Source organism: Prionailurus viverrinus, chromosome F2 (genome assembly GCF_022837055.1).
Source record: "Prionailurus viverrinus isolate Anna chromosome F2, UM_Priviv_1.0, whole genome shotgun sequence".
Lineage (NCBI taxonomy): Eukaryota > Metazoa > Chordata > Mammalia > Carnivora > Felidae > Prionailurus > Prionailurus viverrinus.
In genome coordinates this window covers 72,423,796-72,441,730 of record NC_062578.1, presented here as the reverse complement: position 1 = coordinate 72,441,730, position 17,935 = coordinate 72,423,796, and the positions used below count along the sequence as shown (strand labels likewise).

General features: G+C 49.8%; 1 protein-coding gene across 5 annotated transcripts in view; it reads left to right on the top strand.

Annotated features, from left to right (window-relative positions):
• ASAP1 (ArfGAP with SH3 domain, ankyrin repeat and PH domain 1) overlaps positions 1-17,935 on the top strand; it is a 347,294-nt gene that overhangs the window by 315,741 nt on the left and 13,618 nt on the right. For 4 of the 5 annotated variants that reach the window (XM_047842303.1, XM_047842305.1, XM_047842307.1 and 1 more), the window contains 2 exons: positions 7,702-7,872; positions 16,219-16,288. In XM_047842303.1, the coding sequence (XP_047698259.1) occupies positions 7,702-7,872; positions 16,219-16,288 (241 nt within the window). The remainder of the gene's footprint in view (positions 1-7,701; positions 7,873-16,218; positions 16,289-17,935) is intronic. The other variant, XM_047842304.1, reaches the window with a different exon arrangement.

The window sequence follows — 17,935 nt, the reverse complement described above, 5'->3', positions numbered from 1 at the left end:
TGGGGCACAGAGGACGTGGTGAGCAGCATGGTGCCGTGCTTGTGCTTGGCTGGCTGGTTGGTTGGTTGGATTTAACTCTGTTTCTAAGTGGTTTTAAGCTGTAGAACCGCGGTTTTCTTGCATTGTGCAGTTCCACATCTTTTACGTAACAGGGACACAAACCGGAGCTGACGCGAGGCGTTATGCAGGCTAATGAGAGGTATGGGAAGCATCTGGCCAAGCGCCTGGCACAGAGTGAGTGCCCCGCGAGGACACTGCTGCTTACACCACAGCCACCCAGCTCCTCGGCTCTAAAAAGACTCCTCTGGGGAGAAGGAAGCCAGGGTGACGTCACCCAAGTCCCACAAGTGAGCAGGTGTTCTGACGCGAACCTGGTACAGTGCAGGTGCCTTGTGCTCAAGGAGAGGCTTTGTCAAGTAAATGATCAGTGAATGCTAAGTCTGACCTCAGGAAGCATGTTTGAATTACTTAAAAGAACTAACTTTCCAAAGTTAGAGAAACACGTGCCGCTGATGTTAATCACGGCTTTCTCCCGTCTGCTCGCGGAGTCGGGACCCTAGAACCCGGCATTCCGTAGCCCCTGTGAATGTCGGGTGAACACCTGTACGACTTCGTGCCATTGCACTGATGCACGGACCCAGCAGGCGGCCAGCACAACACGGAGCATGGGGCTGGCAGGCCGAGGGTCCCAGTGGGCACTCGCTCCTGGGTGCTCACGTCAGAGTGGCGGGCCAGGTGCCCCCTCTGCCGTCAGCTCAGGTGAGGACACTCAGCACCCTCGCGAATCCCAGAGCAGAGCTTGAGAGTCACGCACTGTCTAAGGCACATCAGCCTGTAGAGCCGCACTGCGGGGTCCTGGGCAGCCGTGAGCCCCTGGGGGGCAAACCTCACTTCCTCCTCCTCCTCCAAGAAGCCTCTTTCCCTTGGGCCACCCAAGAGACGGGGCCCCTTCCGCGAACGTGTAATCCTCTCCCAGCCCTGGGCTCTTTTTAATATTTAGCTGATCTTGCTGGGCTCCAGATTCTTCACGTGAGAAACAGGATTGGGTGCCTGCCTTGTTGGCTCCTTGTTGGCTCACTGCTTGGAGACACGAAATAACGTTCATAATGACGAGCACATAGCAGGTGCCCGTCGGACCGGGATGCTTTTGATCGTCCTACATGCGTTCGGTTCAACACATGTTCTGGGCCCTGGGAATTCAGCAAAGAAGGGAGAGAAGGCCGCGAGATGTGGCCTGTGCCGCGTTGGAGGAGGAGGGCCAGGGAAGTCTTCGGTCGCTGTGCTGCAACACAGGGGCTGCGAGTGAGCTGTCCTTGCCCCTGGCACGGAGCAGGTGTGCTGAGTCAGTACTTTTGAGCGAATAAACAGCAGGATCAGTGAAAAGCTGTCCCAGAAATGTGTGGCCAGAGTCAGGAGGGGACAGGCCACTAACATGACACCAGATATCTTGGGCGTGTGTGGTTGACTTGCTGAAAGTCTACAGAACGTATGTGGCATTAGGCCCCAACATGGTGTGTGAGCGTCTTAGACCACATTCCTGCGACTTTTCATTTGAGGTCTGGAGCAATAATCAGGGCAGAGAGGAGGTGTCCTCAGGACGTGAAGGTGGCCTGTTGTCATCAAAGTGCATTGCAGGGTGACTCCAGCTTGCCTAGGAATTATTTTCCTAGTAGCAGCATTATTCATATATTGATGACTTTACAGTTTCCTCAGTGGTTTTTTTTTTTTTTTTTAATCTCATGGGAAGATAACCATTTGAGTGGCTCCATATTGAACCTTTCCATGGGCTGTCATCCCTCATCCATGTTGGATTTTTTAAATTTTTTGGCCTGTTTTATCAGTCTCCCCTGATCCTTTTGAAAGCGTGGCACATCTATCTGTCCCCTGCCACTGGCCACGTTGCAGGCCACGAGCGTGTCCGGGATTTTTTGCCCTCAGCAGTGGCCACTGGCACAGGCTCACTGACTAAAGTCACCTGACCGCCAGGTGTGGAAAGGGAAGCAGAGGGAATCTTTGTTGTGCTTCTTACGTAAGGAGATGTACGAGTAATTGTTAAAGAACCACCCTCAGGCCCTTGAATCCAGGTACTATCCTGTTTTTATTGGTGTTCTGGAAGGAGATTGAAGGATGGAGAATAGCTAATGCCGTGTTGTATGTAGCGCAGTATCATGGCTGACTTGTACTGCTGTGCCGGGGTCCCGCCCAGCCCTGTCGCTGACTGCGCGGCCTCCCCACATACTCCCCTGCACCTTGCCGTGCCTCTGTTTCCCCATTTGAGTGTGAGGATAATAGTGCCCTCCTTATGCACACAGGGTCCTTCTTGATATAAACACATGTGTCTCCATCTTTTTTTTTTTTAAGATTTTATTCATTTTTAAGTAGTGATACCCAACGTGGAACTCGAACTCACAGCCCCAAGATTAAGAGTCACATGCTCCGCCAACTGAGCCAGCCAGGCACCCCTGTCTACTTTTGAAAGTAGCAACTGTTAACTTTTCAGCTCTATACCGTGAAAAGCATTTGTCTTGTCCAGAGTTGTGTAGATAGAATTTCTGCTGTTAGCACTTACTGTGTCTGGCATGGCATGTTTAGAATGTGTACCTTATACTTCTGTAGACAGTGTTCTCAGAAATTGTCAAGACAATTTTTAAAGCTGTCTTCTGGGTCTTGTTTTCTTACTTGAAATTTCAAGGCTGTGCTTGCATTTGGCCTTCCAGCACGGCAGACCTCTGTATGTCTTGTTTTACTAAAAACCAAATGTCCATGTAGGACAATGAAAAAGCATCCTCCTAATTTGTGCCATGAATTATTTTCATACAGTTGTACTGACTGTTCAGAATGGGCCAGGCACTGAGAGACATGAAGACAGCATGAATCTTGCCCTGAGGGACCTTCCAGCCTGAGAAAGAAGAGAAAATCGAGCTGTAATGAAGCGTAGATATTAAGTGCCATTTAGCTTTGTGGAAGGTCACAGGTAGAAGCAGCTGCCCCAGGGCAAAGGGGAGGGGTTAGAGAAGGCTCTGGATGAGGTTCCATTTGAGCAGACCCTTCACAGATGGGGTGCAGAGGTGAGGAGGGAACACAGTCAGCCCAAGGTTCTGGCCAGGGAAGACGTGGGGTCGTTCACAGGAGGAGAGCAGGGTACCATCAAGGATGAGCACCCGGCCTCCAATCACATACAGCCAGATTCGTGTGCTGTGCCTGGCCAGTTTCCCAAACTCTCTGAGCCTTGGGTCTCTGCCACTTTTTTGTTTTTTTTTTAATGTTTATTTTTGAGAGAGAGCAGAGGAGGGGCAGAGAGTAGGAGACCCAAGCCGAAGCAGGCTCCAGGCTCCATGCTGACAGCAGAGAGCCTGAACCGTGAGATCATGACCTGAGCCGAAGTCAGACACGCTTAACCGACTGAGCGACCCAGGTGCCCCTGGTCTCTGCCACTTTATAAGGCGAGTTCTAGATAATGTGTATAAATCTCTCCTGAGTGTTAGGTCAGACACACAACACTCAGGAAACGGTGGCTCTAGAGAATTTAGGAAATGGAGAAGGAGGTTTGAAAAGCATGCCAACGGTGAATTTAGGAATGGGTTTTTTTTTAAGAAACAGATTTTAGGTGTACATGAATGGCTTTTCAGAGGCTAAGTGGATTCATTTCCTTGTTGTTGAAGATAAGAGTCCTGTCTGGTGAGGTTTCATTTAAACCGTCTCTGTAGTCCGTGGATGTACTATTTTCCCGTTAGGGGGGTTGGCGAACAGAGGAAATACCAGTTCGTGGGCGGATCTCAGGAAATAACTGCAGGCTTTTGGGAGTGTGAGTGGTTGGACCCTCGACCTAGAACAAGGGCTTTGCAAACTGCCCAGAGTGAGCATAGCGGCTTCGAGATGGATAGGGACCTCACGTGCGAGCTTCCTGAGCTCTGGCCGTGTGCCGGCCACACATCCGAGGTACAGACCCCATTTAGGGCCTCCCCGAACTGATGACATTGAGGTACTCGTGACAGCGCAGCCCCCAGGAGTCCAGCAGGCGCCACTGGAGCTGAAGGCACAGCACAGCGTCCGAGCAGAGAGGCCCAGAGGGCTCGTGGCTTGTGGAGCAGAGCCCCTGCCGTGCAAACTCTCAGAAAGAGCTGAGTGAGTTGTCTCCTCTGAGAAAGACCTTCCAATAACTTCACTAACCTCACAGTTATTTAGAGCAGTTTTGGAAGCTTTTTAGAGCCATATTTTTAAGAAAAAAGAAACGATAATTTGACATGATAGCCGATACTAGTGGCAAATGACGACTGGGGTGTTTTCTCCTTCCTTCCCCAGGCCCTAACAAGCTGTCCGTGTCACCTCCAAGCGTCCCCCACACCTGTTAATCTTGCCTCTCAGCCTTTTTTGTGTTTGTTCGATGCTGTGTTTATTCTTTCTATTTTGTTTTCTTTTAGCTCTCTTTATCCTGCCAGAATTGCTTCCTTCCTAAACCAGGACTCAGATTATTTTGCATAAAACATCCCCTTTAGCATTTAGAGACTAGTTGCTAATTTTAAAAGTCTTCTGAGCTTTTTAAATCTTAAAAGTATGGGAAAAAAAAGTTTAAGTCTGTTTTTCTGGGGCCTCTGTGCTGTCAGCGCAGAGCCTGACACGGGGCTCAAACCCAAGAACTGTGAGATCATGACCTGAGCCGAAATCAAGTGTCGGATGCTCAACCAACTGAGCCACCCAGGTGCCCCTTCAGCCTTTTTTGAACCCGTGCCCTACCAGCCAAGCAGATTTTATGACCCCTCCCCCCTTTTCTGTAGCTTCTATTACAAAACAACAGGTGTATCTGCGTGTGTGTTTTCTGGCCATGAAATTAGATTACTGTATTGAATATTTCTTTTCAAACTTAACATGTCCCTGCTGTTTCCCCCTATTTCTAGTGTTTGGTTGGTCACTCCAAGTGAAACCCTTCTGTCTTTCTTAAGAATCACCAGCCTCGGGGCGCCTGAGTGGCTCAGTCAGTTTAGCGGCCGACTTCGGCTCAGGCCATGATCTCATGGTTCATGAGTTTGGGCCGCGCATCGGGCTCTGTGCTGACAGCTCAGAGCCTGCAGCCTGCTTGGGATCCTGTGTCTCCCTTCCTCTCTGCCCCTCCCCCGCTTACGCTCTGTCTCTCTTTCCAAAAAATAAACATTAAAAAAAATTTTTTTTTAATCGCCAGCCTTAAAAAGATAGAAGTAGCAGTTCATTCGTCCATGTATCCAATACTATATTAACTAAATTCAACTTACTGTACACCAGGCCAGAAAAACAGCCTGGCCCAGATAGAATTACAGTCTGGTGGGGGAGACAGGCACTAGACAAATAGACAAAAGATAAGTGATTACAGTTGAAAGAAAGTAAGACAGAAGTATGTAATCCTGTGTGGAACACTAATCCCTTCATCTCTGAAATGCTGGCTCAGGAGGCTGGATTTTGCTTGGTTTGTGGTTACAGGACGACTCTGTGGTCTGATGCCTCCTGAAATCAGGTACACCCACAACTTTGCAGAGACAGAGCCCCATTAGTGCCTTGTCTTTGGCAATTTTTGTTTCTTAGACAGGGTTTGGAGCTGATGGAATGACTTTTAGCTGCACTGCAGCAGAAAATCCCTAGGTGGCGATAAAGAGAAAAGTACTAGAGAGAATTTCCTCATTGTCTATTCTCTATTCTCCATTTATTTCCAAGAGGAAAGTTCACTTCCTAATACGGAGCCCTTGCTGTTGTTACCAGTGTTGTTTTCCTCCCGTGAGCAGCGCACGAAGCGCAGTCCTGGCTTTCGGGAACAGCGGCGTGAGGCGGGCGAGCACTGCACCAGGCCCAGAGACCTGCACTCCACAGCCTCACACCTCATGGTGCTGGAACCTTCCACACGCCACACTCCTGCTTTCCTGACTGCGGAGTGGGGGCAACAATGAAAAGTCAACGGCAAGAGCAAATACGAACACGTTTTGAGAAGTTACAAATCTTTACACAAATGGAAGGCTGTAGTAACAGTCTTTTTTTGTTGACAAAATAGTTCCCACAACTGCAGTGACCGGTGCCATACTCGGGTGCTAATTTGGAGGAACAGCAGGGCTTCTGTCACATATCACATCAGCAGGACAGAGAGGCTAAATTGTATAGCGTGGGCCATTTTATCCTAAGGCAGGTTTTTTTTTTTTTAATTTTTTAAAGTTTATTTTTGATAGAGCGAGAGAGAGAGAGAGAGAGAACGAGCAGGGAAGGGGCAGAGAGAGAGGGAGACACAGAATCCCAAGCAGACTCCACGCTGTCAGCATGGAGCCCGATGCGGGGCTCAAACTCCCGAACCTCGAGATCCTGACCTGAACCAAAACCCAGAGTTGGACGCTTAACCGACTGAGCCCCAAGCAGATGATCGTTTTACTGGGATTGCCAGTACTGACTTCCAAGGCGAGACTGTCTTTGAGAGTCACTGGTGCAAGTCATTGCTGGTACTGACCAGGGATCGACATCGGGAACTAGCGAGGCTTATTTTACCAAAGAAGGAAGCCAGAAGTAGTTGAGCTTTTCTTTTAATACACAGAATGTAAAAAAAAAAAAAAAATACACAGAATGTAAAAAGCTCTTTTGGAGCTTTTCTGGATCACCAGGTATCTACTGTCCTCGTTAAAAATTTGGTATGGCAGTCGTTCTTAGCTTTCTTTGATGTCTTTCCTTTCTTTGTTTTTTGTTTTTTGTTTTTTAATGCTTGCAGAAATAGTTGTCCGTGAACACAGTTAAACCATAAACCTGGTAATTCTCTGTAAAGAGATGTTTGTCAAAGTGTGCAACACACAGTGCCTGGCACGCACCAGCCACTTCAGTGCGAAGAAACAAAAAATACCGTAATACTAATCCCATAACATCTCTCAAAAACAACTCCAGTTTTTCCTTGAAACGTTAGTCCATAAAGTCAAGTTTTACCGTAGTGTGTGTGTGTGTGTGTGTGTGTGTGCGCGCGCGTGTGTGTAATATTAATATTTTTAGTGCCATCCTGTCTTCATCTCTGGAGAAAGTTGAGTCTTTTTTTTAAATCTATAGAAACCAGTGTCTAATTTATATAACTTTTTCAGGCTTTCAATATAGTACGTGGTTTATGACTTCTAGAACAGTTCAGAATTGGAGGAAAAAAGAGTTTTTGGATTTCTCATTTTCCCAAGTAATTCTCTGCATTAGATTCTTCCTTCTTGATAAAAGTCATTAAGAACTTTTTTTATGCCAAGTTTGATGACTAAAAGAAAAAGTTGTAGAGAGAAAAATCCTATGCTGTGAATATTTTCATGTTTCGCCGTGCGGCCCCCTGAAGGGTTAGCCTATCCTTTGTTCTTTCTCCGTTGATTCTGCTGGTGGTGCTTTGTTCCTTCTTCCTCAGTAGATTTTATGATGGTCCCACTAAGTTGTCCATTTAAAAATGTTATGTTTGATTTTTCCCACGGTACCTAAATGACCTAACCCCATTAGCAGTCCATGGGATTGGCGTTTCCTTAAAAGCACACGCTTCCCTTTCTTTTCTTGTGATTTTTTTTTTTAACCAGCAATTTGGAAACCCCTGTTTGTGAGTGACTGAGCTGATGGGGTTGGCCGTACCCAGCTTTGAGCTTTGAGCACCATATGCCACATTTGGTGTCTGGAAGTGACTGCATACTGGCTGTTCTGTCTGTGAGCCTGGGATTAACCTTCCTGCCCCATTCGATTCCTTTCTAGGTCCAACTGGCCCACCTTCAACACTCCCTCTAAGCACCCAGACCTCTAGTGGCAGCTCCACCCTGTCCAAGAAGAGGCCTCCTCCCCCACCACCCGGACACAAGAGAACCCTATCCGACCCTCCCAGCCCACTACCTCACGGGCCCCCAAACAAAGGCGCAGTTCCTTGGGGTAAGTCATCCTGAAGTCAGGGCCCGTGCTGCCCGGGCCAGGCAGTGCGTGGGGTGCAGTGGGCAGTGTGGACACTTAGCGCATCCAGCAAACGGACCAGACTGCACACAGGCCGGATGAGGGCTCGGATACACACGGGTGTGATTGCGTTTAAGGCCAAGAAACATCTGGGAAAACAGTTAGGCTCATTTAAAAGCCAGAGCGATACGTGAAGTGCTGAGCATTTCCGGTGCACCTGTCACAGAATCTCTTGCAGTCACTGTAGCAACGCTGAGCAGCGGGTATCGCCAACCTCGTTTACGGATGAGGAGACGGAGGCCCAGGAAAGCCGCGTAATCCATTCTCACAGCAGCCAGAATATAAACCAGAATTTTTCTCAAAATACAAACCAGACCTAGTCACTTCTCACCTTTAAAGCTTTCCTGTGCTTCAGGGTGAACGCCAGCTCCTTGCCCCGGGACCTAGAGGGCTCACCTCTCAGCACCTCCCCTCTGCGCACGGCCCACCCTGCGTCTTCACAGCATGTCAGGCACGCCAGGCTCTCCCTCCCGAGGCCGGTCCGCTGCCTGCATCCGTGTCGTGTGCTTTGAGAGGCTGGCTCCCCTTTGTGCTTCTGGGCTTGAACGTTTCTGTTTCCAGCTCGCCTCCCTACAGGAGCTGCCTCCCCACCCGTTTCCTTTAGAGCACCTGATCACCGTGGAGAAGTACTCTGCATTTGGCTCCTTGGTCTCTCTAGAATGTGAGCTCCATGAGAGCAGGGATTTTGTCTGTCTTCTCTTTAGCGTTTACGTGGCCTAGAATCTAGCCTGTGTACGGTAGGTCCTCGGTAATCACTTGAGAATAGATAAATGTTCACAGAGTCCGTCAGTGACGTTGACAGGGGACAACAAATTTACATCCACAAGGCACGTAATTTCCACCCCGCCTACCTTTTTAGTTCCCCAGAACTCTTCACTAGCCCACAGCAATTTAAATCGGGAAGCAGGAGTCTCCCCAGTGCCCAGGGGGTCAGGCCCACGACAGGCATGCCGAGAAAGAGCAGCTGTACCGAAGGAGCACGTTCGTTTGCCTGGGTCACCTCCTTCTGCCATTGAGTTTCACTGTGGCTTCTCTTTCCTTCGGTTTGAGAGTGTAACTGATAGGTAATTCAGCTGAATGCATTATGAGGCCTCTTCAAAAGCCTGTACTAAGGTGTCATGAACCTGGGGAGCTTCTGGAAAAAGCCATACTTCCCCATTTGCAGATTAGCACACGTCTGTCATCTGGCCACGGTGCCACAGTGTATGTGCGAGTATGTCTGTGCCTTTGGCCATTCGGCTCGCATGTGTACGTGCCTGTCGTCAGGGCCTCTCAGCCCATCTGCTCAGGGAGCCCCTGGCCTCGTGAGGGAGACAGGCAGACAAATGAGTGAGTTCTCTGTACTCTTTAGGGCTCACATGTCCACTGCATCCTGTGGACATGCTGAGAAATCGTGTCAAACTGCAGGGAAAGCTTTGTGGAGGGCCCTGAAGAGTCGGTCCCCCGGTGAGACAGGCCAGGGAGGAGCAGTGGGGGATTCGCACAGCCACACACTGGTATATCGAGTGTGCCCTTGACCTGTCCATGGTCGCCTTCCAGGGCCTTCAGCCATCCCCAGATCTCACCCAAGAGGACTTTGCAGACCCAGATGACATGCCTTCGAAGGGCACACCCGTGCAGATGTTCAGACCACAGATCATAAACTTTGATCCTGTTGTTGAATCGGTTTTTATTTCTGTGTAAAGTTTATAGTGCCTTATTCACCTCATAGGCGCAGTCGGCCTATAATTAATTGTACAAAATCTGTTTTTTGGCTTAGGAATCCTTACTTTCTTAGATAACTTTCACATCACTCAGCAGCAGGCTAGTAGCTGCTGGTCTTATGCATGTTTTGTTCTTTGCTTTTGTGGACAAGGGGCATTTTTCATTAAGAAGCAAAGTCACCACTTTAGGCGAGTTAGTGCCACCAAAAGGGAGCCTTTCGAAGATGGGCGCTGAGCGGTCTGCTGGCCGCTCTCGCCAGCTAGAGCCTCCCACCTACAGCCAGCCATGAGGGGCAAACATCAGAATCTGTCTGTGGCATAGAGACAGTTCTCCATGTCACAGGCCTTGGTCATCACTCACAAACAACCCCAAATAGTAATTCTGGGACTCTCAGGGTCATTCTTTCTACATCGGTGTGTGTGCACATATGTGGGATCTACTTAAAGGCACCTATGGACACAGGTATGGTGCTTGGTCCCTCCCTAGCTCTCTCCCACTGACATCATGTTCCAGAAGCTAGAGGCAGGATCCAGTTTGATTATTATTTTTTTTTTTTAGCAAGTTTTTTTTTTTTTTTAATGTTGATTTATTTAGAGAGCAAGCACTCGGTGGGGAGGGGCAGAGAGAGAGAGGGAGAGAGCGAATCCCAAGCAGGCTCCACACTGATAGTCCAGAGCCCTACTTGGGGCTCGATCTCACAACCATGAGATCATGATCTGAGCTGAAATCAAGAGTCAGGCACTTAACCTACTGAGCCACCCAGGTGCCCCCAGACTGATCATTGGTAAAACACATGGGGTATCAGACCCCTAGACCTGCTACGATGCCTCCAGCTTCCATCCATGGATCATCTTTCCAGTGCCTCTCTTGTTCCCCTAATCCTCCCATCTCTCCCCTGCCGAGCTGGAGGCCTTTGGGGACTATCTGAGACCAGGATCCGGGTCTGGTAGGCAGTGGGGGGATACCAGCATGAGGAGGTAGTATAGTCACAGCCTCCTGGCTCCCCCAGGCCTCGTGTACCCACCCCCTGAAACACAACGTGCCTGCCCTATTGAGGTATGCCAGCTTCCCAGGCTACATTCTTTTCTCTAAGATCTGAGCCTTTGCTCATAATGCGCCTCAAACTGGAATATTCAACTCGTGTGTGCTGATGCTTAGTCGTCCTTCCAGATCTGCTCTCCAGGGACGTGCCTGAGGGGCCTTCCCAGGCTAGCCACCACCTTACCCCCATTCTGGCCCCTCAGGCACAGGGGTTGCCACAGTGCTGTGTGCACCTCTCTTCCCCAGACCACTGTGAATTTGCAAGGGCATGTGCTGTGTCTGTCTCAGAGCAGAGTGCTCCAGTGTGGACCCTGTGCCATATCCAGATCCTAATCAGTCTCTACCACTTGCTAGCCCTGTGGCTTTCAGCAGTTACTTTTTCATTCTTCATCCCTCAGTTTCTCTGGCTGTGAAATGGGGCTAGTTAATAGTAATTATCTAATTGTTTTTTGTCTTAAGTTTTATTTAAGTAATCTCTACACCCAGTGTAGGGCTCGAACTCACAACCCCAAGATCAAGAGTCTCACACTTCCCCGACTGAGCCAGCCAGGCACCCCAGTACTTATCTAATCTTAACCACAGTTCCAGAAAGTAGGAAATGCTGGGACCCTGACTTTCAGGACACTGAGACACAGAAAGATTAAATCATCTGCCCAAGTTCCCACGGCCGGTACTCGGGGAGCCAGGATCCCTCACCAGCCTGTGTGGCTGGGAGAGCTGCAGTCCTCCCCTCGCCGTGCTCTGTTGTGCTCTGCACATAGTAGCACAGTGATTCTGGGACCGTTCCCCACCTCCGCCTGGCTGTATGCCTCCTCGTCCATCTGTAGCATGGAGCCCTGGTGTGCGGGGAGGGCCACTCAGGCCTTCTCCCTGCCAGAACCACAGTGGCCGCAGCACCCAAAATAGCCCAGGCATCACATTACTGAAGTCCCGCTCTTGTGATGAATTCAGCCATCTGTCTCGGGAGACTGCTAAGGCAGGCTTTTGTTTACAAAACAAGGTGGCTTATAGGCAGATTTGGGTTTTATGGGGAGTTCAGTTTTTCAAGTGGATGTCATTAAACCTCACCTTTGGAGATAAGTAATTTGTTTATAATCTATTCTGTAACAGGTCAACACATATTTTAATACAATTTAAGTAACTTAAGAAATGAGAACAAAGGAAGAACAAAGGTAACTAACACATAGTCCAGGAGTTTGATCTCTTCACAAAATGTGTAGTAGAAGTTCACATACAATGGCTGGAAATAGACCACAGATTTGACACTGAGCTTCTTACCAGCAAGAGCAAAAAACAAAAACAAAAACAAAAAAACCTCCAATTATCCAGTTTATGGCGGCCGTAAATTTAACCCACTTCTCATACTTAAGAGTCTTGTAATTAATACCTGAGAGCAACTTGCCCCAAGACCTCCGTCCTTTGGCAGGTGTTCAGAGAAGTCTGTATAGCACACATCACAGGAAACCATAATATGTACTAAAAGAACATTCTGGAAGCCTGGGTTCCAATCTAGGTTCTACCAATCCCAAGCTAAGTGATCTCTGGAAACCATTAGGTTCCTTGTCTTTGTTCACTGGGATTTAAAATTGTATAAGCTTTTTTTTTTCTTTTATTGTAGAGCATATACTAGAAGAAAAACCATACCACAAATCAATTCACTTCTCTTATTTCAAGGCCAGAACTTTGGGTGAAAGCCTCAGTATTTGAAATGTCTACTTACTGGAGCAGTATTGGTTTGTAAAAGAGCCTCTGGACAGAAATTTCCCTTTTCTTCGGTTCCCCAACATATTTTTATGTCAGCTCCCTGCCCCCCACCCCCCAACCCCACTGTGCATGCAGCTCTAGAAGTTAATAATGGTGGCTACCGTCTGTAAATTGTTTCCCCTGTCCTGGGGCCGTGCACTGGTTCAGTCGTCGTCCTATTTAGCCATCATAGCCATCCTATAAGATGGACACCATCACTGTCTCCATTCTATCAGTGAGGAAGTTGAAGCACAGAGTGGTCAAGTGCTTGTAGAAGATCACAAATCCACTAACTTCAGAGCTGTGGTATCGAGGCTCATGTATTTTTATCCACTTTTCCGGAAGATTCCTGGAGCCTGTGGGTCATTCACTCCTGGGCCAGTGCCCTCCTCTCTCTCCATAAATTCTTGGCCCGAAGTTTCAGAGCTAAAGTAGGTAGCCCCGAGTCTGCCACAACTCCTTCAACTGCTGGCCCAGCATCTGTCTCCAGCTCTCTCTTACACCCGACTTTTGTACGCGAGAGTCCTTTTCCAAGTTGCATGAAGAGAGGAAAAGGGATAAAACTGCTTCCGTGTTTTTGGTCCTTCCTTGAATACTGTCCTTTCTCCAGAAATATGTCTAAGCCACACTTTTCTTCCCAGACGTGGCTCGTGGCCTTTGTCTGGCCACGAGATTGATGGGATTCCTGGCTGCCAGACCACAGAGGCCTTCCCACCAGGTGCGGGGGGAATGCAGCTGTGGGCAGAGAAGCACGTGAGTCCTGCTGACTTCCTTCAGCAAGAGCCTGGTGACTGCTCCATGCCAGAGACTGGGCTGGCCAGTGGGGTCACAAAGACGACCAATGTTCGCCCAATGAGTAAATCCTCATCGTTCTGTTACATTCCATCAGAGAGAGCTATGAATAATCGTTACCATTTGTGTCGCGTTCCCTGTGGCCCTGCACTGTGCCCTGCGCTCCATAATTTATCTCTTGTGATGCTCTTACCCATCTAGTGGGGTAGATACTGTTTGGTTCCCATTATATAAATGAGGGGACTGACGCTTAGTAGAAAAAGCAGAGTAGTCCAAACCCCTACCCACTGGGTGATGGCTTGGCTGGCTCCGAAATTTGCACCTTTAACCACTGCTCTGTGAGTAGTGGTTGTAGGCTAAAAGGAAGGAGGGAGTGGTCAAGCCTGGCTAGGGGAGAAGTCCCAGAAGTTGACTTTGGAGATACTCTTTGCAGGGTGTGCAGGAGTTCCAGGAGTTCTGCACGGGTGGGAGGGGTTGGGTGTTGCAGAGAGAAGAGACGGGCAAAGTTACTGAGGCATAAAAACACAGTGTCTTTGGAGACGGAGAGCCCCCTCGAGTGGCCAGAGAGAGCAGGATTAAATGAGGACCCTGGACACTGGAGCTGCAGGTGTCAGGCCACAGCCCCTGGTGTGATGGCTCATCTGTGTGACAGCAGAGTAGGTGACCACAAGCAGCGCGAGGGGCTTTCTGCAACCCTAATGGTCTCGTGGTCAGTTTTGCACATAACAGGGCGAAGAATCACCGGTTTGGAATGTTTTCTACCCGAAAAGGGAATTACCAGATACAGTAGTTTGCCCTAACGTAGAGCTTTCTCTGCCATTTTGATTATTATGGCTCCTGTAAGTCTGAAAGGGTGAGATTTGCCAGCCAGTCCTAAGGACTCACATTGAGCACCAGGCCGGAAAGAAATGCCTACCTGAACATCATTCACAGCTCAGAGGATTTTGTGAGAGGCTGCCAGAGGAGTCCTTCGGTATTAGTGCTGGCTCGTGGAAATACACTGATGGTTAGAAGGAGCATCCTACTGAAATAAAGCTGTATTTGAAAGTCTTGGGTCCTGGTAACGCCAGTTTAGCTTTCTCCTCGCATCAGTGTCCTAGAGTTACAGGAAGTTCTCCTCGTCTTCGCCCTGTGCCAGCCTCCCCCCATCCAGGACAGGCACTGATAGAAGGTGGGAGTTTAGTACCCATCCTGGTAGCAGGCTGCTCCGCTCTGTATCACAGCTCTCACCCCTGCCAGCTACTTGACCTTGGGCTCGGCTTTACTGCTTCGTGTTTCTTCACGAACAAAATGGAGGGGAACCGTATTACGCGTGCCGTAGACGTGATTCCCGTGATGTGCGTATACCTTACCTCACTCACAGTAAGTGCCCAATAAACAGTAGTCGCTATTATTGGTAATTGCTATCAGGCCATCATGGTGGGCAGTGAAAAGTCTGTAGACTCACGGTGGAGACTTCCAGGTACGTCATGTAGCCATGTGACTTACAGCCATTGTTCACTTACCCTCGTTTCCTCATCTTCAGAATGAGGATAATGACACCAGCTGTTCATGTCGTTGTGAGGAGGAGAAGCATTTGGGCAGCCGTAGGTGCTATGGAGCAGACCCACCACGTAGGACGCAGAGCTCAGTGCTTTGCCCAGTGCTGTCCTCTGCAGCCGCCCTCCTGTTTCTGAGCCTCCTCGGCGAAGCCCCTTCCCGGCGGCACCTGGGAGATACTGTGGGTGTCTAGGGGACGAAAGGGACCTTGGGAAAGGCAGGCAAGGAAATGAGCTAGAGCACAGAGACCACCGCCCCCCTGCAGGTTCGCCGGGATTCCTCCAGGAGAGCCTGGCAGCTTGGGGCTCTGTGCTCCTCCCACCATGGGACGGATCACAAAAGAGCCCCCTTTATTCTAGCCAGGCTTTCTGCCTTCTGGACGCAGAACACGTATCTGGTTCTGCCGCTCCGCCATGAGAAAATGCATCAGCGTTCAGGTGCATGTCCCCCGAAAGGACTCTCTGTGTTCCTCTTACCAGTTAGACACGGTTTTCTTTCATAGCACCCAACCCTGTGCAACACTCCTCTCATCCCGCGTGGTCAGTATACTTGGTGTGTGTACGTCTCCCAGGCCAGATCACAGACTCTGCAAGAGCAGTGACATCTCATTTGCTTTTGTGCCTCCTGCTCCACCTTCATGCCTTGCACACAGTAGACACTTAATAAGTGCTATGTTTGAGTGAACGATCAGATTCCTGACCAGTTATCACCACCCTGCTGAACAGTGGCCACATCCACGTGCATGCACACACACACACACACACACACAGAGTTTGTGGGTTGTGTATTTCTTCTGAGTCTGGCTCCCAGGGCTAGTCTCCTGACACGGGAACCTCCAGGTGAGTTTGAGGTTTGACTCTTCTCTCCCTGCCCCCAAGCTAAGGACAAGATCCTGAGGCAGTAGGACATCCCCAAAGCCCTGTGATCTTAGAGGCCTCGCCTGGGAGCAGGCTGCGCATCTTTGCAACATACTCCTTTAATAGCAAGAAAAACATCGTCAGAACCCAAGCCGATGCTTTGGTTTTGTTTTGTTATGTTTTGGGTTTTTTTTATTTTTTTTAATTTTTTTTTTTTCATTTTTTTTTTTCAACGTTTATTTATTTTTGGGACAGAGAGAGACAGAGCATGAACGGGGGAGGGGCAGAGAGAGAGGGAGACACAGAATCGGAAACAGGCTCCAGGCTCCGAGCCATCAGCCCAGAGCCTGACGCGGGGCTCGAACTCACGGACCGCGAGATCGTGACCTGGCTGAAGTCGGACGCTTAACCGACTGCGCCACCCAGGCGCCCCCGTTATGTTTTGTTTTAAAGTTAGAAGTGCATACCGTTCTACCTTGGGTTTTTTAAATTCCTTTCTGGAACCAAAGGGGTGCCTGTCTGCGAAGTCCTACATCCCTCTGTTCCGTTTCCCTGTCTGAAGATGTGACTCTGCCTCTGGTTTTCCCTGCAGGGAACGATGTGGGTCCATCATCGTCGAGTAAGACTGCAAATAAGTTTGAGGGACTATCTCAGCAATCGAGGTAAGCCACCCTCCTGCTTTCTCCCCCGGTGGGGATCACGGGTGACTGTTGTGAATTCTAGGAATGGGTTTTAGTGGCAGTCTACCCAAAGTGTGGCCCACCAGCCGGGGCTGGTCGTGAGGAGCTCAGTGTTCACAGTGGGCACGCTCACGTGTCTCGTGGCCAGTCGTGCGAGCCGCTCTCGCCGAGTATGTCTGTGAGCGGCACAGCTCTCCTCCATCCAGGGTCCCTGGGGGGGACAGACCCCACTTCCCTGATGTCACAGAGTCTTACCAGGAGGAGATTTTAATTTTAGTATTTTAACAAGTAGCTCTGTTTTGTTACTTTCCCTCTTGACTCCTTTTTGCAGACTTGGGAATGAAGGCAGTCCTCAGGGAAGCCCGACAGCCCAGAGGTTTTCAAACCTAACAGTAGGACTCTCTCCAAGGGCCCCGTTTGTGAGGTTTTCTTTGGCTATGCTGAAAGCAGCGTTCCTTCCTTCCCTCATTTCACTGAAACGGGATATTTTGGAAGATCTTCTGTGGGCAACATTCACCCAATCCCGACGCAAAGGGTTTTCTCTAGAGGCCCGGTCTGAGATAAAGACACAAAGACACTTCCAGCCCCAAAACCTCGGGGAGAGAGTCAGCTGGCGTGCCGGGGTAGCTTTCCAGAGTTTTATCAAATGAGACAAAAACAAAGTCCTCATTTATTTTAGCACCACTGCCCTGTTTGGTCTTTCCAGCTCCGCAAGATAGGCCGATTACTGTTCCCTCGGTTTTACAGATGAGGAAACAGCCCCGAAAGGTTGAGAGGTTAAGTGGTGGCAATGTCAGAGCTGGACTCAAACAGCTGTCCTCCAGACTCTGCATCCCATTGTCCCCTTCCCTCGTGTCCCGCCTGTCATTCCCATTCCATCGCCCGTCCGCCCCCCTCTGGGGGACGCAAACTTCAGCTCTGGGGTCTTCTTCGAGGGGCAGAGCGTCTGACACGTACAGAGTGCTTTTTGAACGGAATCGGGCTGCTCGCACACACGTGCACACAGTGACGGCCTCGTGTTCGTTTCCGTGAGAAGAAGCCCGGGCCCACAGGCGTTCAGTGGTGGCCCAGGGCCCGGGGCCTGGGTCAGGAGTAACCATCGTGCTCACGTCAGTAGCCGGCAGGTGCTTCCCTGAGAAGATGCCAAGGCCGGGAACACACGCTCCAGAGGTGTTTGAGGCGAAGCCCTGTGTGTTCACTGTTTCCAGATTCACGGGGACTTCACGGCCCTCCCTGGCCTGGGGCCAGGGGATCCAGGAGCTGAGGAGAGAGCAGTTAGGACCGAGGGTGGTTGGAGGCCAGCGGCTGAGAACACGTGCACTTCATCATCTTTGACTCTGTGTTGTTTGGTTGGCTTGGCTTTCCCTCTTCCTTTAAATGCAGTTAGGAGAGAAAGAGGAACAAGCCAATTCTTAGGACATCATAGGACAGAAAAAGACAAACGAGAGCTTGAAAGGGGCCCTTGGCACAGAGGACTTGGGCGCTCGGCCGCTGTTGCTCTGGGAGTCTGCAGTGCTCTGGTGTCCTGAGAGTAGCTACCGCCTCTCCCTGAAGCCAACAGGTGCCACCTGCAGCCCGGGCATTTCAGCAGCGGCAGGGGCGTGGGGAGGAACATTCGATTATTTGGAC